We start from the raw sequence: 27,851 nt of genomic DNA on the forward strand, positions 1-27,851 counted from the left end.
TTTCAGCCTATATGTGTCTTATAGGTGAAGTGAGTTTCTTGTCAGCAGCGTATGGTTGAGTCTTGGTTTTTTATCCAGTGAGCCATTCTTTCTCTTGATTGAAGAATTTAGTTCATTTACATTCAATGTGATTATTGATAGGTAAGGACTTACTACTGCAATTTTGTTATTTGTTTTCTGGTTGTTTTGTTAGTTTCTCTTTTTTTCCTTTTTCTCTGTCTTCCCTTGTGTATAAGTGATTTTTTTGGTAGTATGTTTTAATTTCTTGCTTTTTATTTTTATTTATTTTTTTAATTTTTTTATTTTATTATTATTATACTTTAAGTTTTAGGGTACATGTGCACAACGTGCAGGTTTGTTACTGATGAGCAAAATAACCAGCTAACATCATAATGACAGGATCAAATTCACACATAACAATATTAACTTTAAATGTAAATGGGCTAAATGCTCCAATTAAAAATTCTCAGCTTTTTATTTTTTGTGTATCTATTTTAGGCTTTTACTTTGTTTGCCATGAGGCTGCACATGAGGCTGTGATTGGAATTAAGTTATCTTCAGTTTAAAATAATTGGTTATGTGGCCGGGCGCAGTGGCTCACGCCTGTAATCCCAGCATTTTGGGAGGCCGAGGCAGGCAGATCACATGAGGTCAGGAATTCAAGACCAGCCTGACCAACATGGAGCAACCCTGTCCCTACTACAAATACAAAATTAGCCAGGCGTGGTGGTGCATGCCTGTAATCCCAGCTACTCGGGAGGCTGAGGCAGAAGAATCACTTGAACTTACCAAGAGGCAGAGGTTGCAGTGAGCTGAGATCGCACCATTGCACTCCAGCCTGGGCAACAAGAGTGAAACTCTGTTTCAAATAATATAATAATAATAACTATTATTATTATTATTGGTTATGTTATTAACCAATTATTTTAAACTGAAGATAACTTAATTCCAATTACAATGAAAATAAAAAAACAAGGAAAAAGAAAACTAAAAAGTTCTGGACTTTAACTTCATCCCCACCTCGCTTTCGACTTCTTGTCACTTTATATCTTTTTATATTGTATATCTCCTAACAACTTGTTGTAATTATGATTATTTTTGATACGTTTACCTTAGGGTCTTCATTTTAAGGTATGAGTGGTTTACATACCACAATTACAGTGTTAGAGTATTCTGTATTTGTCTGTGTACTTACTTTTACCAGTGAGTCTGTATTTTTAGATGATTTCTTGTTGCTCCTTAGCATCCTTTTCTTTCAGACTGAAGAACTCCCTTTACCATGTCTCGTAAGACAGTTCTAGTGTTGATGAAATACCTCAGCTTTTGTTTGTCTGGGAGTCTTTATTTCACCTTTATGTTTGAAGGATAACTTTGCTGGTGATGATATTCTAGGTTGAAAGCTTTTTTCCTTTAGTGCTTTGAATATGTCATCCCACTCCCTCCTGGACTGTAAGGTTTCCACTGAAAAGTCTGCTGCCAGATATCTTGGCAGATATCTTTTATATGTAATTTGCATCTTTTCACCTGGTGTTTTTGGGATCCTTTCTTTGTCCTTTACCTTTGAAAGTTGGATTATTATATTCCTTGAGGTAGTCTTGCTTGGGCTGAGTCTTCTTTGTGTCCTGTAACCTTCTCGTACCTGCATATTATATCAGTCATCTATCTGGTGCTTTATTTTATTGTGACTGAGCCTGATATCTAAGTTGCAAGACAGTATCCTCTGTACTCTTTCCTCTCCTATGCCCAAGTTGAAAGATCTCTCCCCAAGCTGCACTGCTTGGAGTTGGGAGAGAGGTGATGCAGGTGTTCCCCTGGCTGGTACAGTTAATGTCGTACTGGGTCACATCCCAAGCCCACTGCTTCTAAGACCAGTGCAGCACCAGGGCTTGTCCAAGGCCTACAGTTACTATGTCCTGATTGGCACTCAGATTTATTTGGGGCCCTAAGTCACTTTAGTTAGTTGGTGGTGAAGCCAGCAGGTGTCACTTTTCTCCCACTAGGGCAGAAGATTCCCCTCTGGCCCAGGGCTGGTCTGAATGCTTCTTTTGTGGGACCTGGCAGAAGTCTACCTGGTGTTGTGTGAGGCTTTGACAAGGCAGCACTGAGTTCCAGTGCAAAGTCACATACTCACTTTGCTCTCCCTCCTTCAAGCACACAGATTCTTTCTCCAGACTGCACTGCCTGGGTTTAGGGGAGGGGTGGTGTAAGCAATGCAAGACCGTACTTCCTACTCTCTTCAATGCCACTTTCGTTGTTATGTTAAAACCAGGTACAGTGATTGCTCCTCTGATTTTTTAGTTCTTAGGAGGGTGCTTTCTTGCATGGATACTTCATATCTTTTTATATTGTCTATCTCCTAACGGGGGTCAATCATTGGAGGGTTCAGTTCAGCCATTTTGCTCTGCCTCCTCTTATGTGCTGTCAAATTCTTGCTCAGGTTTTTCACATACGATATTCAGCACTCACTAGGAAATAACTAGATGTACAAGAAAACCAAGAGAAAAATCAGAAATAGAAACAAACCTGTTGGAGATCCAGATAGTGGATTGATCAACCATGCATTTTAACTAATCATTAATCATATATTCAAAGAATTATGATTATATGGAGATTTTTATGGAGAACTGACTGAAAACTGCACCAAAATAATCAAATAGAAATTCTTGAGCTGAAAACATTTAGTCACAGTTGATTTCAGCTGACGTTGATTGAGGGCCTACCATATGCTGGAATGTATGTGCAGTGGCAGAAAGCCACAGATGACATGGTCCCTTCATCAAGGAGCTTGTTGTTTAGTGGAAAAAATAAACATGGAAGAAGGCAGTGAGAGGGAATAATCAGCTAAATGGTAAAAGGAGAGTGTTTCAGACAGCAGTGAACTCTGTTAAATGCTGCTGCAGAGAAGCCAATGCAGTCTGGGAGAAATACAACTTACTGGATTTAATGAAAATATTGGGGATCCAGCAGGAATGATTTTAGTGGAGAAGTGGGAGGCAGATGGCTGTGGTGAATAGTGAATGGGAGGTAAGGAAATGAAGATGATTAGACAATTTCTTCGCAATTTTTTTTCCCTTTTCATAAACTCTCTCTTCCTGATAACCAGAAGAGAGAGGAACAAGCTGGGTGACAACTGGAAGGAAAATACAGGCCCAAAAGCACTGTCTGGGAGGGTGGGAAGCGCTTTCTGGGGGAGGCGTGGCCTGTTGGGGAGCATTGGGGCCTTGATTAACTATGATGCAGGGTAGGCTAGGTTTCAGGGAACTTTGAAAACTAACCAGATGGATGGGCTAAATGCTGGGGACAGCGGGAGACATTGCAGGTACCTGAGCAGGGTGAACTTGGCGGTTCCAAGAGTTAAGCCTCAGTAACGGTGTACAGGAGGGAATAGAGGCAGGGAGAGCCACTTGGTAAGCACAGAGTGAGGGTTCTAATTAGGGAACAGAAAGGAAAAGAAGCAGTTTTGTCCAAGAAGGCAAAGAGCAAACAAAAAGCAATACTCTTATGTCTTATTGCTGATTAGAAGATCACGCAAAAGAATAGTCGAAAGTGACATCAAGGGCCTAGACCAGGGTCAGCAAACTTCTGCAGAGGGCCAGATCATAAAGTTTTTTGTCATTGCAGATCACATGGTCACTGTCGCAGCTACTTAGTTCTGCAGAGTAGACATGATTGCTTGTGGCCAGATTTGGCTCAGGGGCAGCAGTTTGCTGATCCTTGGTCTAGAGTGACAGCAGTTGAGATCTAGGGTGACAGCAGTGGAGGTGGGAAGTGCATCTTTTCTAAGACTCAGGGCATCTTTTCTAAGATATGGAAGTAACAAGATGTGCTGATTGGACATGGGAAGATGAGAGAAAGATCAGGATTAAGGACATGACCAAGGTTTCAGGCACCGGATGGAATGACACCTTCATGATACTTGAAGAAGCCTGGTGAAGAAGCAGATTTTGGAGGAAAATCAAAGAGTTCTGCTTGAACATGTTGAATCAGGTGCTGTGGTCCAGAGGATGTGTCAGGTGGGCAGTGAGATATGGTATCTGGAGATTGCAGGCTAGAGTAGAGCTATAGATATGGCAGATTGTCAGAAAATAGATAGTGTTTAAAGCTATAGGAGTGGATGGGGTTTCTTAGGGGGTGATTATATGTAGACAGGGGCAAGGTCTGAGGGCTGCTCCAACATGGAGAGAGGGTGGGGTAGGACCAGTCAACAGAGGAGACACAGAGAGGTGGGGTGATGAGGAAAGTTAAACAGTGTGCTGTATGCTTGAAAGGCAGAGTATCTTGTAAAGAAAGATGGTGTCAATGTGATAACCTGTGTCAGATGCTGCCAAGAGTGCGAGTAAGGTGAGGACTGAGACTTAGGCTAACTCTACATTTGGGTGGTATCATGGGCTGAATTGTGTCCCCCAAAAGATATGTCGAAGTTTTAACCCAGTGTGCCCTAAACTGTGACACCTTATTTGGAAATATAATTATTGCAGATGTAATTAGTTAAGATGGGGTCTTACTGCAGTAGGGTGGGCCTTTAACTCAGTATGACTGCTATCCTCCTAAGAAGAGGGGAATTTGGACACAGACATGCTCAGAGGGAAGACAACATGAAGACACTCAGGGAGAAAACAGCCGCATGCCCACAGGGGGCTGGATTGGAGTTATGCTGCCAAGCCAAGGAATGCTGGGGCAACTGGAAGCTGGAAGACGCTGGGAGGATCCTGCCATGGAGACTCGGGAGGGAGCATGGCCCTGCTAGCACCTTGATTTTGAACTCCTCACCTCTAAAACCATGAAAGAAAAAATTTCTGTGGTTTTAAGCCATCAAATTTGTGGGATTTGGTTGGTAATGCCAGAAGTTAGAGAGAAATGAAGATTCAGCCTAATTGGAGAAATAAAACCTATACCAGATAGGAATATTAGTGCATGGCTTTCTTAGGCCAGATTCAGTAATCGCAGCTGCTTTATTTCTACGTTGATCTCTTTTTCAAGTTTTTCTTTTTCTTTTTTGATAAAATATACATAACATAAAATTTACCTTTCTCTTTGTAGGTATATAGCCCAGTGGCATTAAGTACATTTACATTGTTGCGAAACCATCGCCATTATCCATCTCCTGAATTTTTCATCTTCCCAAACTGAGACCTGCATCCATTAAGCAGTAATTTTCCATTTCCCCATCCCCCCAGCCCCTGGCAACCTCCATTCTGTTTTCTGTCTCTCTGCATTTGCCTATTCCAGATACCTCATATAAGTGAAACCATACAATATTTGTCCTTTTGTGTCTGGCTTATCTCACTTAAGCAAATGTTTTCACAGTTAATTAATGTGGTAACATACATCAAAATCTCCTTCCTTTTTAAGACTGAATAACATCCCATTGTAAATTTGTACAAGATTTTGTTTATCCATTAGTCAGCGCATACTTGGCTTGCTTGCACTTATTGGCTATTGTCAATATTGCTGCTGTGAACATCTGTTCGAGTCCTCACTTTGTTTCTTTTGGATACATACCCCAAAGTGGAATTGCTGGATTCTCTTTCAAAGATGAAAAGGTTTTCTTGTGGCTTCTCCACACTGAGCAGACTTGGGACTGTTAAGCTGTTAGGGTCCTCTCATTCAGGCTCCGAGGGCCAGAGTGATCAGTGCCTTTTTTGAGGTCGCACAGCCAGATGGCAGGTGAGCCCACAGCCTCCTTCAGATTTCAGACATGTTTCCCATGTGAGAAGGTCCAGTTCTAACTTCTGTGGCTTGAGAATTCTGGACTGTAGCCTGCAGGTGATGGTCACCTGCTGATGAGCTGCAGTTCAACACAAGGAGAGTCTTTCTGGCAGAATTGCTGTCCAGCAGGGGAGCCCACTGTTGACCCAGGAGGTCCTTAGTTCAGCGTGCTCATGGACTTGCGTAATTTCTTCCCATGCCTGTATTTCTTACCTTGCTACTGTTTCTTCATAGAAAACTCAGTTCCTTAGCTGTTCTGGATACTGGCTATGCCTTCCCCATGCCCTCCTCATTGCTGTCATTCTCCCAGTCACCCCTCATTCATTCAGGACTCAGTGATGCTCATCCTCCTTCACCACCCCAAGGTGACTTCTGTATCCTCCTGGATGGCACATCTAGCCTCAGTCTCTGTCTCATCTGCAAGAACTTTTACCTCCTTTCCATTTCCATCTCCATCATGAGTTCCTGTGGCCACCTCATTCTGAACTTGCTGTCACTTGAAACTAACTTCAGGCATCCCACTCCCTATCTCTGCCTCCTGCCCTCCAAGGCCTTCCCCAAGCACTTTCAAATAAAATGGAAGCTTGACATGAAAATATCTTGCCATAATTCTGCTTTATTAATTCTTTATCTCTTAAGACTGTAAGCTTTATGCAGGCAGAGACCATGACCATGTCTTGTTTATCCATGTACCCCTGAGACAATGCATAGTCCATAGTGGGTGCTTGAAGACTATATGCGGAAGGGAAGAGGGCAGTGAGGTAGCTGTGTGTCCTGTTCAGAACCAGACTTGGTTCTCCAGGAGCATCCTGACAAAGGATGGGGGATTAGAGGCACAGGGTTTATTCAGCACTTCTCAATTTAATTCTGATGCTGAAGTTAGGAGAGCTCAGTTACCCCAAAGAAGTTATTCAGTGTAATATTTAAGTCAGCACTGGTATGACACTGGTATGATCAATGGTGTCATTTCTCTCCAACCGACTTTGATTTCTCCCTGTCTTCCTCCTCCCTTTCTCTCCCACTCCATGCACTACTGATGACCTCTAAGGACAGACTGTGAGGCCTTTGCTGGAGATGTGGGTACAGTCGGGGGGGGGGGGGGCACCCAGTAGGTGGCGCTCTAACACTGCTTGAGAACTGGCTTTTTTTTTTTTCCTTTGAGTGTTCTGTTCCCTTTGTTCAAGTTTAGAATGCAGGAGGCAACTATTAGTAAGATTTCTCTCTGAAACAGGAAAGTCCGTTTTTGACTGAAAAAAACAATAAGAAAAACAAGAACAAAATTAAGAGAGTGGGCAAATCTTTATTTCTCTTAAATAGACTCATAGAAACTTGGTTGGAGGAATCCTCTGAGGCTTTCAGACCAGAGGCTTCCAAACCTTAGCATTGCCAGAGTGGCCTTGTGAAAATTCAGGCTCCTGAGGCCATCCAGGCCATTAGGTTGGAGCTTCTGTGGTTAAGGTCAGGAATGTGGTTTTTATCGGCTTCCCAGGAGATTCTAATGTGAGCCCATCTTGCCGTACAATGTGGGCACCACCCATCTACACCATTTCTCAAATTCTCTGTGCATGCAGATCACCTGGGGATTTTGTTGAACTTTAGGCTCTGATTCAGCAGGTCTGATAGGGACCTGCAATTCTGCATTTATAACAGACTGCCAGGTGATAACTGAGGTTTGTGGTCTATGGACCACACCACTCTTTGAGAAGCAAGAATCCAGAGCCAGGGTTGGCAGACTAGGACACACATGCTTGAGCCAAATCAGTCCATACCTGTTTTTGTAAATAAAATTTTATTGGAACACAACTGTGCCCCATTTGTTCACACATTATCTGTGGCTGCTTTTGCACTATAATGGCAGAGTTGAGCAGCTGCAACAGAGACCATGTAGCTCTCAAACCTGTAATATTTACTCTCTGGCCCTTTACAAGAAAACCCTATGGACCCTTAATCTGGAATACTCAAGCTCTCCCAGATGATCACAAACTGTATTGAACGGGAGCTCCTTGCCTCATAGGACAATTCATTGCATTTCATAGATCCGTGGGAAGGCTGCTCCTTGTCACTTGGTTCTACTTATCTTGGTAGGCATCTTTTCCTCCTTCTGTGAACAGATACTTTGCTCGCTGTCTTCTCCAGGGCTCTCCCCATGATGGGTTCCCTCCAGCTGCACTCCAGAATGTCACCCAATGCAAACCACAGCACCTTTGGTGCTGAATAGAAGCCATGCCATCTGTATTTTCTGCCTTCTGTAAGCTTCTCAGGGAGTGCACATTAGCTTTCTGGGGTAGCTGTTCACTCTTGACTCCCGCTGTCTAGGATTGTCTGTAAGTGCGGTATTACCTGAACAGCATATAGCCAGAACAGACATCCTTCATGCATCTTTTTACTCCACTTCCCCAGTGCAGGATGTTCTTGGTTTACCTACTTCCTACTTTCTGACTGCTTTTCTCCATTTTTTCCAAGATTCTCTTTTTGCCTGACCCTTAAATGTTATAGGGTCTCAGGCCTGTTCATGGTCTTCTGGTCTTCTCCTTCTGCCCATTCTCCTTGGATGATCTTAACCATACAGTTGGCTTTGACCACATATGTGCTGCCAAATCCTGAATTGTACAGCTAGATTCTTTTCCTTTATTTTCAGTTATCTACTACAAACCAGGGCGTTTTGACTGCAGGTATCTCATGTTCAAAATTTCTCATCTTCTCAGGTCTGCCTCCCACCTCACTCCCGTCTGCTCTGAATCTGGGACTCTTCATTTATTTCACCTGAAGGTTCCACCCCGTCATGCCGTTGCAAGAGCTACACACCCGGCGTGATCCTCAGTTCTTCTCCTTTTCCGTCCCCCTCTTCTGTGTGGACACTGAAGTGTATGTCTCCCCCATCTGTTGCTCTCAGATCTGTCTTCTCTTCCTGCCTCTCTGCCACAGTGACCTCCTGCCTGGTGTCTCTCCTTCCCATGTGTTTCTTCTTTGCCTCTGTAGTGGTTTTCTGGAATATATTTGATTTTGCCCTCTACCAGTGGTACCCCATTGTGTATGGTGTGGGAATTTGTGGCCCTCTTAATTCAGTCTCTGCTTACACTTTTTGTGAGTTTCCTAGATCTGCTATAACAAATTACAACAGAAATGTATTTCCTCCTAGTTTTGGAGGCCAGAAGTCCACAATAAAGGTGTTGCCAGAATTGGCTCCTTTTGATGCTTTCAGGGAGAGTCTGTGATGTGCTTTCTTCTAGTTCCTGGTGGCTGCTGGCAGTCCTCTGTGTTCCTAGGGTGGTAGATGCATCACTCCAGTCTCTACCTCTGTCATCACAGGCTTCTTCCTGTTTGTCTCTGTGTCTTCATTTGGCCTTCTGATAAGGACACAAGTCATTGGATTAGGACCCACCCTAATTTATCATGACCTTATCTTAATTTAACTAATTATATTTGCAAAGACCTATTTCCAAACAGTATCACACTCTGAGGTTCCAGGTGGTCATTAGTTAGGGTTGGGGGGCAGTATTCAAGCCAGCACACCCTTCCAGCCTGTGCTCTGTCTACTTCCTCACTCACAGGCTTGTTCATTTACCTTGGTGCTCTGGATGAGTGAGAATTCAACAGACAAACAAGGAGGAAAGGATTCCAAGCAGAGGAAAGAGGATTCCAAAGGGCCACAGAGGTGACATTTGTGCTGAGTCTTAACATAAGGCTTTGTTTTATTTTATTGCCGCACTATACTTTAAGACATAGTTCAGGTGTTACCTCTTTTATGAAGCTTCCCTGACCACCTCCCCAGGGACTTTTCTGTTCCCTCAGTGCTTAGTACCTACATGTTTTGATGATTTAATTATCAGCTTGTGTTCCCACCTGTCCTGTGTAATCTTGGGGCAGACTCTGTGCCTAGTCTGTGGAGGCCGTGCATCCAGCCCACTGCCTAGCACATAGCAGGTCCCCAGGAGATGTTTTTGAGTGAATTTACCCATCTGCACTTAATCCCCTAAGATGAGGTCACATGCATTTTAGGGGAGGAGTTGTTTAGTCCGAATTGGATGGTTTGCCTTCGATGAGGTAGAGAGGATTTGAATATGGAGGGAAGTTGTACTGCTCACCCTCTAGGTTCCTTCCATCTGGAGGTTTCTGTTGTTTTAACTATAACCCATTCCAGAAACAGCACACATTTTTAAGGCAGATAGACTGAAAATTGTAGTTGGACAGCTGCTTGGTCCCACAATGATTTGAGAAGTTTCCCTATTCTTGGAAGAGCTCAATACTCACTCGAACATCATGCAGAATAGTGCCATCATGGCTTCAAGAGATGCTGAGCATCCCAGGCCTAATGTGGAGTTGACACAGCTTATGAACAAAGCTGTTTCCATCTGCAGATGCACCCTCAAAGCCCTGCGGCTTTTCCATATTTCTTATTTGAAATTAAAGACTGTAATTTTGTGTTTTTTTGGATTCTTATTTCCTGTTTTACTACATTTTTATAGACTCACTGAAAGTTGCCTTTTTATTTTGGTGGGAAAAAAAAAGAGGTTTTAGTGTGGAGAAAAACAAGAGATGGGGCATTAAATGATGTTATTATAGTGGTGATCAAGGTACAAGGCTATTTTAGGGAAATTTACACCCAATATGTAATTTGTTTTTCTAATTATAATGAGCTGTGCTGAACTATTCATTGTACCACTTATTGTACCAAATTATTGTACCACTTTGGCATGTTTAAAAATACCACAGACTGTAAATAGTCACTTTTTAATTCAAGGGAACAGTTCGAAGTGAAATGCCATTATTCAAATAGCTTTGAAACAAAAGTGACTTATACAGATGTTTCACAAGCCCATGTTAGAAAAAGTTTTCTCCCTGTGGTTCCCAGATAGAATGCCTGGCTTTCGTGGTTATGGAAGCAGCAGAAACTCTGTGTCATGCAGTTATGTTTTTAAACTAATGGGCACCCTTCCGATTGGGCAAGAATTAAATGAACATTCCTTCTCCCCACAGCCAGCTATGAATTATGCAGCCAAAATTCAGCTAATCACAGCCTGCTTTGTGTGTCATTGTGTAGCAGCCCTTTGCAAATTGGGTTAATACTTTTGAAACACCTCATCCCTTGCCAGAATGCCAAAGTAAAGCAGCTGTCTTGGTAAGAGGGCTTTGCAAAGTTTTGGGGTCATTTGTGCTTATTTCTGTCTTGCGTCTGGGGCAGAGATTCCTTATGTGGGTCTGTGATAGTGACAGGAGGCCTGTAAACTAGGATAGGAAAATATATGACAGCTTTATTTTTTATTCACTTCCAACTAAAATTTAGCATTAAGAAAGTTTTTATGTAGGCAACAATCCATAGTGATATTAGCAGTACCTGTGAGTTTGTCACCCACAGAAAATCACAGATATCCTGGAATATCATTTACTCTTCACTACTTCAAAGTTTCAATAGCTGTTAGATCATCTGCTAGATCCTAATTTAAGTATGAATAAAGAAGTGGATGCAAAATATTAATATTTTGGTAACTGTATATCAGTGCTCTATTTCCTTTGTGAACCTATATATATATTATTTTATGCATTTAAAAACAAGGAAAGATTGAAGAACTGTCACAAAACCAAGGAGTCTAGGGAGACATGGCAACTAAATGCAGTGGGTACCCTGGATTGGATCTTGGAACAGGAAGAGGACAGTATGGGAAAAACTACTACTGTACTTTACAAATAAAAGTCTGAAGTTTAGTTTCTGATAATGTGCCGATGTTGGCTTCTTAGTCTTAACAAATATATCACAGAAATATGAGTCATTAGCAATGGGGGAAACTGAGTGAGGGGCTTATGGGAATGCTCTGTACATCTGAAATTACAGTGAGGGCCATGTTGTGGGGGCTGCCATCCACTCTCAGAAATGTTTTGGGGGGAGGGTTTCATGTCAACTTACGGCCATCATGGCCTTGTCCATTACAACTCTGAGAAATGGTGGAGATAGACCCATCCAAAAGTAAGGAGAAGTTTTCCAGAGGAGTAAAGTAATTGAGAGTGTGTTAGATTGGAAAAAGATGTCTCTGGGGTCAGAGAGGTTGGCAACATAGTCTGACTCTCACTTACCAGCTTTGTGATCTGGGGCCAGAAACTGCTCCCGGCTTTCTCTTCCCATTTGCAGAATGGAGCCATCTATAGAGTCCCTGCCAGGGTTGCTGTGAGGACTGAACATAACGTGTCCACCTAGCTAACCTTTCTGTGGTTACCTGGAGTGTTTGAGTGCCTATTCTATGCCAGGTCCTTTGCTAAGCATTTTCCATCAATTATCTCCTTTAATCTTCATGACACCTCTATTCCATGACCATTTCATACATAAGGAAACTGAGGGTCAGAGACTCGGTGACCTCACTGCCCAAGGCCACAATGCTGAGCTTCAATTCAGATCTGCACTGACTGCAATTTACAGTCTTCCTAAGTCTTCTGCTGAGGCTAAGCCACCTCTGACCAACTGGTGGTCCTGGTTACTGGGGTGCTCCTCACCCTCTCTGACGTGTGAATCCCCTCTTGTTTGGTGTGTGTCTGCACCCTGATCTGGATGCTCTCCTCTTGATTCCCTTGCCCGTTGTGGATGGCCTCTCTGAGCCCAAGTTTATCCAACTATACAATGAGGGTGTTGGACTGCCTTCAAAGTCTGTTCCACATTCATTCTGCATTCTGTGAATTCAACTGCTTATTTCAGCTGTCTTATTGGGATGATTACTGAATCACTGAAGTCAAAGCTTTTCTAATTTGTTTTGGGGGAAGTTACATGTTTCTTTGGCATTTTCCCAGATTCCAGAGGAGGGCAAAAATGGAGCCGTATGCCTTAGTTGCTTCTTAAAACCATAAAAATTAACAAAAACCCAGCAGAAGCCTTCGTGATAGCTGCAGGTTTCTTAACTGGGATTTTGTTCAGGGAACGGGAGTAATTTTATTTTTTTATTTTCCTTCTGTGATTAGAACGTACACACCATGTGTCACCATGCAGTTGCTGATTACTTCAAATTAATACCTATGGAAGAAAAAAAAATAGGTAGTTACCTGTGACAGGTATTACCTGGACAGGGGAATTTAGCCATAAGAAGTAGTTATTAGGTAATGAGCCCAATTTCCACAATGCACATTTGTCTCAAGATGTGAGAAAATGAGAGCATCACTTGGCGCCATAGGTTACTGCATGGGGGGTCTGTTAAGCCCATGATTTGTTCTCTTGTTTTTCAGTTTTTCCCCTACATCCTGCTGCTCTTTGCGATCCTCCTGTACCTGCCCCCGCTGTTCTGGCGTTTCGCAGCTGCTCCTCATATTTGCTCAGACTTGAAGTTTATCATGGAAGAACTTGACAAAGTTTACAACCGTGCAATTAAGGCTGCAAAGAGTGCGCATGACCTTGACATGAGAGATGGAGCCTGCTCAGTTCCAGGTGTTACCGAGAACTTAGGGCAAAGGTAACTTAGCCCCAGCAGGCAGCTCATCGGGTTTTGTAGGACAAATTCTCTGCCCTTCTACTGCCAGTCTGGGCCCAGAGTTCTCATTGCTAGGAGGCGGGGCAGGAGTGGAAGCAGGGGGACGTCATGCACCTAGTGACAGCCTGTAGTATCCCGGGATGTCCACTCTCCCCAAATCTCACCGCGACCCATCCCACCCATTTGTTTATCCTTCTGTCAAGACTCCTTCCCTTGATGAGTGAAACGTTACCATCTCATTTTAAAAATGCAGTTCTTGTAGGGGTAACAGATTGAGGTGCTATATGCAGCTTGCTTGCTTTGATCTATTTAACTCCTTAATGGAGACGCACAGAGGATTTCAAGGCAGCTGAGCAAGGGATGAGAGAGAAATGGGGAATGAGTAGGTCGTGGCTTGCCTTTTCACAACCTTCTTTTGGTTCTTGTTATTGAATAATTGGAATAATAATAAGAGCCATCATTTTTTGAATATTTAATATATCTCACACACCGTATTGAGTTATTTAAGTACATTATCTCCTTTAACCCTCAGAGCAACATTACTAGTGCATTTGTTAACCTCCTCCTCCACTTTTATTCTGGATAAAAACACTCTTCTGTAGCTGTAAGTGAGAGTCTGGGAACTGAACCATGCCCTTCAGACCCCATAGTTTTTGCCCATACCCCCGAGTTGTCCCACCCCTCGCCTGTAAGAGGCGTATGTTTACACGTATTTAGGATTTATCAGATGCCAGGCATCACTCTAAAAATTTCCAAATATTAACTCATTTAATTAACTAGGCCTTCTGTTAAATATTAAGGGGAAAAGCATTTTATTATTCCTTTTCTTCCTCCTCTTTTAAACGGATTTTATTTTTGACTACTCTACTGACGTTGTAGGTAAAGAAGTATAGGTGTTTGAAATTTTTAGTGTGACATTGTTGAATGTGTATCTGCCTTTAATATTTGATGGTCTTGATGAGTGCCTAAGTTATTTTTGTTTCCTTTATTTTTTAGTTTGTGGGACGTATCTGAAAGCCACTTCAAGTACCCAATTGTGGAGCAGTACTTGAAGACAAAGAAAAATTCTAATAATTTAATCATCAAGTACATTAGCTGCCGCCTGCTGACACTCATCATTATACTGTTAGCGTGTATCTACCTGGGCTATTACTTCAGCCTCTCCTCACTCTCAGACGAGTTTGTGTGCAGCATCAAATCAGGGATCCTGAGAAACGACAGCACCGTGCCCGATCAATTTCAGTGCAAACTCATTGCCGTGGGCATCTTCCAGTTGCTCAGTGTCATTAACCTTGTGGTTTATGTCCTGCTGGCTCCCGTGGTTGTCTACACGCTGTTTGTTCCATTCCGACAGAAGACAGATGTTCTCAAAGTGTACGAAATCCTCCCCACTTTTGATGTTCTGCATTTCAAATCTGAAGGGTACAACGATTTGAGCCTCTACAATCTCTTCTTGGAGGAAAATATAAGTGAGGTCAAGTCATACAAGTGTCTTAAGGTACTGGAGAATATTAAGAGCAGTGGTCAGGGGATCGACCCAATGCTACTCCTGACAAACCTTGGCATGATCAAGATGGATGTTGTTGATGGCAAAACTCCCGTGTCTGCAGAGATGAGAGAGGAGCAGGGGAACCAGACGGCAGAGCTCCAAGGTAGGGTTTGCTTTTGGCAGAGGCTACGGGAGTCCACCGAGAGCCTTTGCAGCAGCCTTGTGGGAATATTGACAGTCTTTACCCTGCCCATCATTTAAACCATTTCCAAGCATTAAAAACCTTAATACCAAGGTGCGGGGTAGGGGGAGTGGGAACCCCTCAGTATAAGGAGAGAGAGGAAAAGAATTGGTGCTGCTCTACATTTCCAAAGAAGAATAACTTCTGTGCTTTTTCTGGTTTTTCCCTCTTCTCTGTCTGTCTCACACTCTCTCTTGCTCAGCAATCTTCCTTGTCTTTCTTGCTTATTTTTGTCTTATCTTACTGGCTTTCCTCTCTGTACCTCTGATCTCCTTCTCTGTTACTCTCTGACTTTCTCTTTCAAAGGGGACTAAAAGTTTATTGATTCTTTTAGTTAGGCCAAGAAGCAAAACATGGTATAGACTGTGAGAGGAATTTTTGGCAGAAGAAAAATTGATTAGTATTGGTAATTCCTGCTATATTTCTGTCATAAATATTTGTTTTCAATTTTGACAGCTATGAACATAGACAGTGAAACTAAAGCAAATAATGGGGAGAAGAATGCCCGACAGAGACTTCTGGATTCTTCTTGCTGATGATTTTTTTCCTTGAGCTGTAAATCTGTGACTTCTGTGACATGGGATTTAATTTGGCTAAAGCACCCCTGTTGGTTTCACAGCTGGTTTGCAATACATGGTTCTTGGTGGAGATACTGAGCATGTCTTATTGAGTCCCTAATGGAAATGGTGATCAACAAAAGGGTATGAAAGAATGGTTTATGAACTTCCCATAGGAAGCACCTGAGAGATAAGTAAACTGCAGCAAGTAACTCTGTGTAAGTCCTCATCAAATGAAAAGCAGAAAGACAAGAACAATTAGTCAAGAGCAGTAGCCCTGTCAGAGCCTCGGAGCAATACCTTTCTGTACCCGTGGTGAGACAAGACCCAGAGCTACTGGAAAACAAGCACTTTGGAAGATTTGTTTTGTTTTCATGGAATAATAATATGTCAGGATATAATTTAACGTGAGTTTCTTATGTGCCCTTAAAGACTGTTAGACAAGAAAAGCATTCACTGGCTAATGATCCATAGGTCGACCTATGTCCTAAGTTAGGTGTAAGGTCTGATGCCTTGGCCCACACTCGAGCTCTCTTTACATTGTTAGTTGTCAACCTTGGCTGATGGAAATCCCGTAACCGCTATTTGTTGCACTGTGCCTTGTAAGGGCAGCAGGCCCAAGTGCTGCTCTGACTGAAAACTGAGTTAACAAGACGAAATCTAAAGGATATTCACAGTGACTTCAATTCAGGAAGAATGCTTCCAAAAGAGCCCAGTGGGAAAATCTGACATCACAGAAGACATTAATTCAGTCACTTTCAAGAGTTTGTCTACAGGCGGTTTCTCTGTTATCAAAGGCATTTGAAACAGGATTTTACTTAAACAATAATGGAACACAGGAGTATTTAAAGTGAAGAACACTTTGCCTGAATGTGATCAGGGCACATAAGTGACATTGGCGTGCTTCATATGGTGTGCTTGGAGCCAGAAAAACTTAGCGGTTTATTTTGTTTATATTTAAGCACAGCTTTAAAAAATTCATTATCGTTTATTCAGTGTCCGAATTGAGGCCATTTGGGAAGAAAATTCTAGCACTGGCGGAGAATTATAGAATAAAGATTATAAATGGTTGGATAAGACAAATGTAAGCTTATTTCGTAAACATTTAAAGCTGATTCAGAACATGTTAAAAACTGTTCCCAATTCCAACTATGTAAATAGATCCTATGTTCACATTTTACACACACACACACAAATCTTTAACATCTGTGGAACTTCCCAGTTTTAGTCTTAGAAAGTTAGCACGTTGCATAAGTTCAGTAATCCTCAGGAACCTCCAAGTTTACTTTTAGCTCTTACGGACAGTTGTTTACATAATCTAATTACTGTTTTCTGAAGAACGGAAATTATATAAGCTGCTGTCTGCCTTTCAGAATATTCAGAAAAGCAGATTTTATTTGTACTTCTGTGATGTTTTCTGAAATGGAAAGCTGATGATAAATATCAAAGTAGCAATCAGTGCGTTAAATTATTCTGTTACATGATATTTATTACTGTTGAATTATTCTGTGACTTAGAAATGGCAGTAACCTAAATAATGGAATTTGCAAAATTATTATATTGCCGTATCTGAGATGTTCCATCACAAGTTTCTACACTGGTTTCTTTTGAAAATTTAAAAAGATTTACGAGATACATTTTCTAGGATATGATTTTTTTTTTTTTTACAAAAAGCTTCATCTTGGCCGGGCGCGGTGGCTCACGCCTGTAATCCCAGCACTTTGGGAGGCCGAGGCGGGTGGATCACGAGGTCAGGAGATCGAGACCATCCTGGCTAACACGGTGAAACCCCGTCTCTACTAAAAATACTAAAAATTAGCCGGGCGTGGTGGCGGGCGCCTGTAGTCCCAGCTACTCGGGAGGCTGAGGCAGGAGAATGGCGTGAACCCAGGAGGCGGAGCTTTCAGTGAGCCGAGATCGCGCCACTGCACTCCAGCCTGGGTGACAGAGCGAGACTCCGTCTCAAAAAAAAAAAAAAAAAAAAAAAAAAGCTTCATCTTCTGTAGACTATCCTTAATTTGTATTTTGAAATGGTAAAAATTGATATTTTAGGAGACCAGGAAGTCTCCAAGCCATTCCCACTCTCTGAACTCCAGTAGGGTCTGTGATGTCCCAGGCACCAGTACCAAGTTGGATGTGCAGATACACATAGGCAGGTCCCATCCTTGAGGACTTCAGAGTCCAGTAAAAGGCAGCAGAAACATGGGCTGGTGCCTAAGAGGAGAAAGCGTAGCCACAGTAAAGGCTATGCCAGGAAACTCCTAGCAAATGCTCTGTGTTCTTGGGAGAGGGCACACTGTTTTTGTTTTCTCTCCTATAGTTCCTGTAACTGCTGGTTTTGAGAATATAGTTATCATTTTTCCCAGAGGCAGATGACCACCTTAAGGTTCTTTAGCTGCAAATCCTCTAGGTTGAAGTTTGCGCGAAATAGTCACAGTGATTTTGAATAGTAAGAGATCCAGTTGCCTTTTGAACCTTCCCTCACAGGGATGAGAGAACAAGCCTGTGGAGGTTGTGGAACTACTGGTAAACAACTGTCAGGGCCGCAGAAGGCTGATGTGGAGGCCTGGGGATACATTTCATCTAATAAAAGTATTATTAGGTATGAGTATCAGTAATAAAAGTATTATAATAAAGTATCAGTAATAAAAGTATTATAATAAAAAGTATTATTAGGACAGGTAAACTCATCCATCTACTGTGAGCTGCTGGCTTGGAGAACGACTTTTGAGGAGCCAGTTTCCTGAGGAGAAATGCTTTTATAAAGCACTCATTGCTTTGTAAAAGGAGACAAACAGATCCTAAATGACCACTCCAGGGTTGCTGATTTTGTTTCTGGCTCATGTCTGCCTAGTAAACCACCAGCAAGCTGCTGAACCAGGCTGGAAACAACATTGTTGCAACTGGGAGGGACATAGAGTACTGTGAAAGCAGCGTTCCAACACATCTTCACTTTTACAAAGGGATAGGCAGAGACTTCCAACATAGAGGTTCTTAAACTTCGAGGGGTTACAGCCCCCTTGCAAATATTTTTATAGCTATGGACCCTCTCCTCAGATCTACAGCCAACATTTTCAGTGCACCTTAGGAGGTCATTTTAGTCCATGCCTCTGAAAAAGCTGCACTCCAACGGCTGAAGAGCAAGCCATACGGCAGAGAATGGGGCTCCCTTTGCCTTCATGAAAGCTACTTCCCCCAACACTAAGACTCAGCTGTACGTTTGCTTAGCTCAGTCACATTTACATTCTTCTGGGTGAACTGTACCTTTTGAGTACCTGCCTTCATTTTCTAGAGTCAGACCTAACAAGGTCAGTAGAAGCCTGGGCAGCAGCGGGCCTGGAAAGACCAGGCAGCCAGCATGAACTGCTGTTCTCTCCCTAACCACAAGGCGTCATCTTCCTCCAGGGTCAAGTAATTGTTCTTGTTCCGCCTCACAGGAATGTGGGGAGGAAGGACGTAACACTATAAAATGCTGTGTCCTACCTTACACTTGTACTGTGAGAAAGCTGGAAACTTCCACCTGTACAGTGGGTCTGGTTTGCATGTTTAGTTTCATTTGTGGGAACTGCTTGTCCAAGAGTGAGCTCAGGTCAGGGCAGTTTGTGCCTATGAGAATTAGCTCAGCTATCAGGCAGGTTTTTAGACACCTTTTTAAAATGTGCTCGTGTTTGGTTTGTTTTGCTTACTGTCAGTCCTGGGTCAATCAAAGGTTTGTAAGGGTGAGAATTTTTATGCGCTGCTATATCACAAGTGCTTAAAACAGAGACTGGCCCAGATGAGGCATTCTTCAAATGTTTGTTGAAATGAATGGACAAACTCTTAGGGTAAATCCTAATTTGTTGGCAACTGTTATTTGATTTTAGAAGGCAAACTGATTTTATTTTAGAAAGGAGAAGGGGAGGGGAGGCTCATTAGCCTCTTGGTAGAAAGAGGACTATTTCTGCAAATGAATAGGTTTCCACCTTAAGTAGTGACAGTCCTTAACTTCTTATTATGGAGTGAGTCTTGACCGCTTTCCAAGTTCAATACAAGTTCAAGATTGCCTCTCAGTGATTAGGGAAATTGAAGCTTTTAAAGCTCCTGGTCTCAGTAATTCCTCAGAATAAACCTCTTTAAAAGGGATATTGATGGAAATGTACAATTACCAGTAATTGAGGTTTTATCTGAGAGGATGGAGATGATGAAATGGTTCCTTCTTGGAAGTTGTTGGCATTTTGGCTTTATTTTTCACAAATAAAGTGAAACCATTTAAAACGATTGACGATTATATAATGCCATGTGGAATACAATAGATATTAATTTGTGGTTGGTTTTTCTGCCTGCTTTAAATGAAACGTATTATGTTTCTGGGTTCCTCTTTTAGCTGTAAAAATACTTCGTCACTAAAGCATGAAATTTAATCAGCAGTTGTTCTTCAAGTTCCTGAAAGCTATAAAAGTTTCTCATGACTTGAGTGGTTTTTTCACTGCCCACCAGAGGAGAAAGCCCTTGTAGAATTCTGCAGTGTTACAAGTGTTCCCTACAAAAACCGAAACCATCAGCTCCTCTTTAACAAGTTGGCTTTTTAAAAGCACGTAATTACAATTTAATGGTATTCTGTAAAGTGGTGCTCTAGGCATAATTTAAATTCTTTTTAATGACTATATTTCTTCAAAACTTTGAAAGAAAAATGTGTTCTTTTTGCTGCATCCTTTGTAAGAAGACTGCCAACAGATGAAAAAGGACTTTACAAATTAAGACCATCTTGGTTTCATTTCCACAAAGATGAGAACAAATCATGGTGTTAGGAAAGGATCCTTAGAAGAACACAAGAATTTGAAAGCCCTTGGTGGTTATCACTACTATATTTCATATTTCCACAGAAGTCACTTAGCCAAGCTCTGCATTTTGAGCCTGCTGACTTTCATTTAAAAGGAATGAAAGGCTGAAAATCCAGGCTGCTGTGTCTGTAGATAAAGGTCAAACCATGTTTGAGTTCTTCACTGTTGTGTCCACCTAAATAAAACTGAGTAAGTAATGAAAAATGTCTTAATGTTTCTTGCCTTCCCTTTAGGGAGAGTCATTTCGTGGAAGATGTAATGGGAGATGCATTCCAAAATGTCTTGAGGCTCATTGCTGTCTGCTGGAAACATAAAATTCCACAGGCTTCGTGCTGCTTGCTAAAATCCAGCTGGCAGTGACTAAAGAAAGAGAGTCCTTGATTAAGGGCCCACAGATTCTGGAATTTCTAAAGCACAAATCACTTGCTTTCTGATTGAGGATTGTTTGCCTGGGCTTGGGAAAAAAAGATCAGCAACCATGTGCTACTAAACGTGGGTTCTCCTGCTCACCTCTCTCAAGAGGAGGACTCCTTTGTACAATGGTTAGTACAGCTTACTATTGTGGGTAATCAGAGCCATGTGAAATTTTAGTGCCATTCCTGGCATATCACAAATATAGTAAATTCTCTCTAAGTGCTAGCTTTGACTATCTTGCTCACCAGCTATTCCCAGGGTGGCAACCCCAGGACCCTTGGATGTTGTATTAGTTTTCTATTGCTCCATAACAAATTAATGCAAACTTAGAAGCTTAAAGCAATCCACATATATCATCTTGCAGTTTCCTGGGTCAGGAATCTGGACACAGCTCAGCTAGGTCCTGTGCTCAGGGATTCACAGTGCTACAACCCAGTTGTGGAAGGTTGTATTCTCATCTGGAAGGTCAACTGGGGAAAGAGGTGCTTCAAAGCTGCCTCAGGTTGTTGGCAGAATTCATTTTGCCTAACTCAGAATCAACTGATTTGGGACCTTAATCACATCTGCTAAAACCCTCCACCTTTGCCATATTATCTTGGCTAGAATCAAGTCACAGGTCCTGCCCACACTCTTAAGTGGGAGTCATGGGGCTACATTACACTCTGTCAGCACAGATAACCTAAATCCTACCCAGTCTGTCTCAGTGACCTGTAGCTTTACCCCCTTAACAGTCTTCTGAGGCCGGCCTCTGTTCCCAGTGGTGTCATTCAGGCCCTTGTCTCTCCTGAATTCCTCTGATAGTCTTACTGTATCTAACCCAGCTAACACATTTCCTGTCTGTGGACTTTCTAGAATGCAGCAGTGATCATGCGAACTCTCCCTACCATTCCACCATCACCACTTTTAAATCCCTTGGGACTCTTCGTGGATTTCAGGACAAAGAATAACCTTGTTTCTTAGACCATACAAGGCCCCACCTCTTGAAGATCATCACATAGCCACTACTCTCCCTCTCATCTCTTACACAGCCTCGTGCACTGTTTCTTAAAAGCCTCTCTGCTTTCTCGGATGCTGTCTGTCCTCATCCGCCTCATACATTCTATTCAGAAGTCACCTCCAGCCTCCCCAGCAGGAAGTATTCGTGACCTGCCCCTCTCTTTGTCCTGACTTAGATGCCCTCTGTGCTTGCTATTGCTCCTTGCCTCAGTGCTTAGCACTCTGCACTATGTTGATGGCTTTGTCTGTCTCCCCCTGCCTTGGAGGCCCCTTGAGGCTGGATGGTGCCTTCCACATCCCTGTGCTCCCAGCACCTGGCACACAGCCTGATGCCCATTTGCTGAGGGATTATTTAGACCCCCATCTGCCCCCATGAATGCCTTCTGAACATGTCCAGAGTGGGTGACAGCATCAGGTTAGAAGTGAATTCTTCCCCAAGGGCCTTATCCATCTCTATCACGACTCCTCCTACTTTGCCCAATTTGAAGTGGCCAAGTACAGCTCATCCTGTATTTCCTTCTCCTATTTTAGTAATTGAGAGCTTAACTTGAAGGCTTGCTGAAGCACTTCTAAGAAACTTCTCATGGTGGTGGTTTCTCCCATCTGCACCCATGCTAATTTACATCTGAGTGGCCTCACTTTTCTAAGAGTTCTAACATTGACCAGCTTATTTGAACTCCACAGTTGGGTGTGCTATTGATCTGAGATACTTAATGCCATTATGGTAAGAATAGTGATAGCTTTTCTGTTCATAATTTGTGTCCACCCAGGGAAGATGTTTATGAAGTTTTTCCCCACCCCACATCCCCCTCCTACCACCACCCAGTGCTGAGAGCAGAGGAGGAAGGAGAGAAGCCAAGCTGGAGGCTACCGACCTGTGTCCCCCTTGATAAAACCAAATTACAGTAACTAAACTGCAGATGAGACAATTTGCTGATCAGATCCTACCTCTTCTCCCCTCATATAATGCGAGTGTTCTGAATTACCCTCTTTGAAAGAGGAGTAGAAAGGAAAGGCCCAAGTGCTCCTCTGTGGTACACCAGAGACTGTGGAGACCCCTCAGGGGAAGGAGAAGCACACCAAGCCCATGAATGAGGAAAAGTCAAAATAGATCTTCCCAAGAGCCCTGTTCCATTATTGCAATGTACCTTTTCTCAGACACAAGGAAATGGAAACAACTAAAGTGTTACCAAAAAATCACTTCCAAATTCCCAGAAATGAAATTCACATTACCTCAGGAAGCAAAGAATCCAATAATAAAACCCAAGCTTTCATGGAAGATTCAGGAATGTAAAAGGCAATGTTCTCAAGGTAATTTCATAGGTAAAGAGACTCCTAAAGAGATTTGTCTCATTTGTTCATTTTGAATATCAGAACTGTTACAAAGGAAGCTTTTTTTTTTTGAATGTTAGAAATTTCTTTATTATTACTTATTAAGCGCCAGCTTAATGCTGCAGAAAATTTCAAATCACCTTTGGTAACCCACTTTCTTTTCTCCCACCCAAATTCTTGATCAAGAGTTTTTCAAGTAAAGACATGCTTTTCTCTCTTCTGTATAAAACTTTACGAAATAAAGGCAAAAGATTGTGTACATCTTGATGGAAAATGCTGCCCAGGGCTCTGGAGACGGTGGCTGCCCGGGCTCCCTTCACTGCCCGGGTCCTGAAAGACTCTTATTCATGAACTGTCTCTTCACAAAGCAAGTCCACCACTTGCTGGGTTTATCATTCTGAGGGTCGAAAACTTTCTCACAAAGTCCCAGTCCAGTCTCTTGCCTTAGCTGTTGTAAATAGGCTCTCATCACTTCATCTTCCTGTTTGTTTGCAGGTTTGGCATAAATTGCGTTAAGTGGAAAACCGGGCTTTCCAGGAACGGGAAAATTAGTGATTCCCAGTGTATACATTTCTTTCTCACCTTGGCTTTTGGAATTGCACTTTTGGAGTTTCTTCAGACATTCAGAAATGTAGAGAGTTATATATATCATTATATATATCAAGGTCCTATCAGCTTCATTCTTAATTTCATAATTTTTGAAGAAGATATTGGCCTTGAAGTAATAGATGCTTCATCCACAATATCTGTATCTTTTGTCTCTCTGGGGGCAGGTCGTTTGAATTGACTTCTGATAGGCAACAGTGCCTTGTTTCCGATGAATTTGATGTCAGGATCCATGAGAGAAGAGTGGTAAGCCGGCATTTTGGCGGCGCCCGGGTTTCAACCCAGAGGAGCAGGATCGGAAGCATTGTTAAGTACAGAGGCCTTTGGAGTTCCTTATCATCTTTGTAAGTAACCCATGAGATAAGGGAAGCTTCATTTAAAAGAAATTACCCAAAACTATGGCTGTGGCAAAGAGAGCAGAAAGAAAAAAAAAAGAGTAAACATTAAAAAAAGAATAAGGGGCCGGGCCCAGTGGCTCATGCCTGTAATCCCAGCACTTTGGGAGGCTGAGGCGGGTGGATCATGAGGTTAGGAGATCGAGACCATCCTGGGTAACAAGGTGAAACCCCGTCTCTACTAAAAATACAAAAAAATTAGCCAGGCTTGGTGGCACGTGCCTGTAGTCCCAGCTACTCAGGAGGCTGAGGCAGGAGAATCGCTTGAACCCAGGAGGCAGAGGTTGCAGCGAGCAGAGATCACGCCACTGCACTCCAGCCTAGGAGACAGAGCAAGACTCCGTCTCAAAAAAATAAAAATAATAATAAAAAAAGGATGGTCTAGACACTCTGTCCAGTTGAATATGAGAGACGTATATAAGTAATTTTAAATTTTCTAATAGCCACATAAATGAGTGAAATTAATGGTTATTTTAACCTAATATATCCAAAAGACTTCAACGTGTAATCAATATAAAAATATTGAGTTTCTTTTATTATACTTTAAGTTCTAGGGTACACGTGCACAACGTGCAGGTTTGTTACATATGTATACATGTGCCATGTTGGTGTGCTGCAACCATTAACTCGTCATTTACATTAGGTATATTTCCTAATGCTATCCCTCCCCCCTCCCCCCACCCCACAACAGGCCCTGGTGTGTGATGTTCCCCTTCCTGTGTCCATGTGTTGTCATGGTTCAATTCCCACCTATGAGTGAGAACATGCAGTGTTTGGTTTTTTGTCCTTGTGATAGTTTGCTGAGAATGATTGTTTCCAGCTTCATCCATGTCCCTACAAAGGACATGAACTCATCCTTTTTTATGGCTGCATGGTATTCCATGGTGTATATGTGCCACATTTTCTTAATCCAGTCTATCATTGATGGACATTTGGGTTGGTTCCAAGTCTTTGCTATTGTGAATAGTGCCACAGTAAACATACGTGTTCATGTGTCTTTGTAGCAGCATGATTTATAATCCTTTGGGTATATACCCAGTAATGGGATTGCTGGGTCAAATGGTATTTCTAGTTCTAGATCCTTGAGGAATCGCCACATTGTCTCCACAGTGGTTGAACTAGCTTACAGTCCCACCAACAGTGTAAAAGTGTTGCTATTTCTCCACATCCTCTCCAGCACCTGTTGTTTCCTGACTTTTTAATGATCGCCATTCTAACTGGTGTGAGATGGTACCTCATTGTGGTTTTGATTTGCATTTCTCTGATGGCCAGTGATGATGAGCATTTTTTCATGTGTCTGTTGGCTGCATAAATGTCTTCTTTTGAGACGTGTCTGTTCATATCCTTCACCCACTTTTTGATGGGGTTGATTTTTCTTGTAAATTTGTTTGAGTTCATTGTAGATTCTGGATATTAGCCCTTTGTCAGATGAATAAATTGCAAAAATTTTCTCCCATTCTGTAGGTTGCCTGTTCACTCTGATGGTAGTTTCTTTTGCTGTGCAGAAGCTCTTTAGTTTAATTAGATCCCATTTGTCAATTTTGCCTTTTGTTGCCATTGCTTTTGGTGTTTTGGACATGAAGTCCTTGTCCATGCCTGTGTCCTGAATGGTATTGCCTAGGTTTTCTTCTAGGGTTTTTATGGTTTGAGGTCTAATATTTAAGTCTTTATCTTGAATTAATTTTTGTATAAGGTGTAAGGAAGGGATCCAGTTTCAGCTTTCTCCATATGGCTTGCCACTTTTCCCAGCACATTTATTAAATAGGGAATCCTTTCTCCATTTCTTGTTTTTCTCAGGTTTGTCAAAGATCAGATAGTTTTAGACGTGTGGTATTATTTCTGAGGGCTCTGTTCTGTTCCATTGGTCTATATCTCTGTTTGGTACCAGTACCATGCTGTTTTGATTACTGTAGCCTTGTAGTATAGTTTGAAGTCAGGTAGTGTGATGCCTCCAGCTTTGTTCTTTTGGCTTAGGATTGACTTGGCGATGTGGGCTCTTTTTTGGTTCCATATGAACTTTAAAGTAGTTTTTTCCAATTCTGTGAAGAAAGTCATTAGTAGCTTGATGGGGATGGCATTGAATCTATAAATTACCTTGGGCAGGATGGCCATTTTCATGATATTGATTATTCCTATCCATGAGCATGGAATGTTCTTCCATTTGTTTGTGTCCTCTTTTATTTTGTTGAGCAGTGGTTTGTAGTTCTCCTTGAAGAGGTCCTTCACATCCCTTGTAAGTTGGATTCCTAGGTATTTTATTGTCTTTGAAGCAATTGTGAATGGGAGTTCACTCATGATTTGGCTCTCTGTTTGTCTGTTATTGGTGTATAAGAATGCTTGTGATTTTTAGACCAATAACAGGCTCTGAAATTGAGGCAATAATTAATAGCCTATCAACCAAAGAAAGTCCAGGACCAGAAGGATTCAGAGCCAAATTCTACCAGAGGTAAAAGGAGGAGCTAGTACCATTCCTTCTGAAACTATTCCAATCAATAGAAAAAGAGGGAATCCTCCCTAACTCATTTTATGAGGCCAGTATCGTCCTGATACCAAAGCCTGGCAGAGACACAACAAAAAAAAGAGAATTTTATACCAATATCCCTGATGAACATCGATGCAAAAATCCTCAGTAAAATACTGGCAAACCGAATCCAGCAGCACACCAAAAAGCTTATCCACCATGATCAAGTGGGCTTCATCCCTGGGATGCAAGGCTGGTTCAACATAACGCAAATCAATAAACGTAATCCATCACATAAACAGAACCAAAGACAAAAACCACATCTCAATAGATGCAGAAAAGGCTTTTGACAAAATTCAACAGCCCTTCATGCTAAAAACTCTCAAACTAGGTATTGATGGGACATATCTCAAAATAATAAGAGCTATTTATGACAAACCCACAGCCAATATAATACTGAATGGGCAAAAACTGGAAGCATTCCCTTTGAAAACTGGCACAAGACAGGGATGCCATGTCTCACCACTCCTATTCAACATAATGTTGGAAGTTCTGGCCAGGGCAATCAGGCAGGAGAAAGAAATAAAGGGTATTCAATTAGGAAAAGAGGAAGTCAAATTGTCCCTGTTTACAGATGACATGATTGTATGTTTAGAAAACCCCATCGTCTCAGCCCAGAATCTCCTTAAGCTGATAAGCAACTTCAACAAAGTCTCAGGATACAAAATATTGAGATATTTTACTTTTCATTCTAAGTTTTTTAATTTCAGTGTGTATGTTTTACTTAGAGCACATCTCATTTCACACTGGCCTCATTTAAACAGCTCAATAGTCGCATGTAGCTAGTGGCTACCATATTGGATGGAATAGGTTGACCAGACTATTTTATGCACATCTGTTCCCACCTAATGAAGTGCTTCACTGTCCCTGTGTCCTTGTCAGTGTCTTTCTTTTGGCCTGGAATTCTCTTCCCTTGAGGTCTGTCTCCTTTCTGCAAGATTAAGTTGCCCTCTAAGCAGAATTGGTTAACTGGATGCATATTCTCGCCTGCTCACAGTGATGCAAACTAACTACCTCCTCCCTTTGAGGCTTTTTTATCTGAAATAAACTAGTAAGAACTGGGCTGCTTCCCCAGTGCCCACACTGTCTTGCCTTAATTGTCATTATTGATGTTTATTTTGTTTTGTTTTGCTGCTAGTCCTTCTTCTCATAAAGGCTACAAGTCTGTTAAATTCAGGCATCTTAGTGCCTTCTTAGTAGTCTTTGTTAAAGAAAAGTTGTTCGATGCACTTGTTAAAGCATGGGACAGCAAACTTTATTCAGGACCATCACAACAGGTATCAGGACCACTGCAATGGGATTTCACAGTGGGAGAGAGTGGGCTCA

General features: G+C 42.0%; 1 protein-coding gene and 1 pseudogene across 1 annotated transcript in view; one reads left to right on the top strand and one right to left on the bottom strand.

The window, feature by feature from the left end:
- PANX1 (pannexin 1) overlaps window positions 1-16,524 on the top strand; it is a 52,543-nt gene extending 36,019 nt beyond the window's left edge. The window contains exons 3-5 of the mRNA XM_004051980.5: window positions 12,913-13,136; window positions 14,151-14,806; window positions 15,341-16,524. Coding sequence (XP_004052028.3) covers window positions 12,913-13,136; window positions 14,151-14,806; window positions 15,341-15,420 — 960 coding nt within the window. The 3' untranslated portion in view covers window positions 15,421-16,524. The remainder of the gene's footprint in view (window positions 1-12,912; window positions 13,137-14,150; window positions 14,807-15,340) is intronic.
- A 6,594-nt stretch (window positions 16,525-23,118) lies between these two features.
- Window positions 23,119-23,901, bottom strand: LOC101135356 (actin-related protein 2/3 complex subunit 3-like; annotated as a pseudogene).
- Window positions 23,902-27,851: the final 3,950 nt, after the last annotated feature.

Source organism: Gorilla gorilla, chromosome 9 (genome assembly GCF_029281585.2).
Source record: "Gorilla gorilla gorilla isolate KB3781 chromosome 9, NHGRI_mGorGor1-v2.1_pri, whole genome shotgun sequence".
NCBI lineage: Eukaryota > Metazoa > Chordata > Mammalia > Primates > Hominidae > Gorilla > Gorilla gorilla.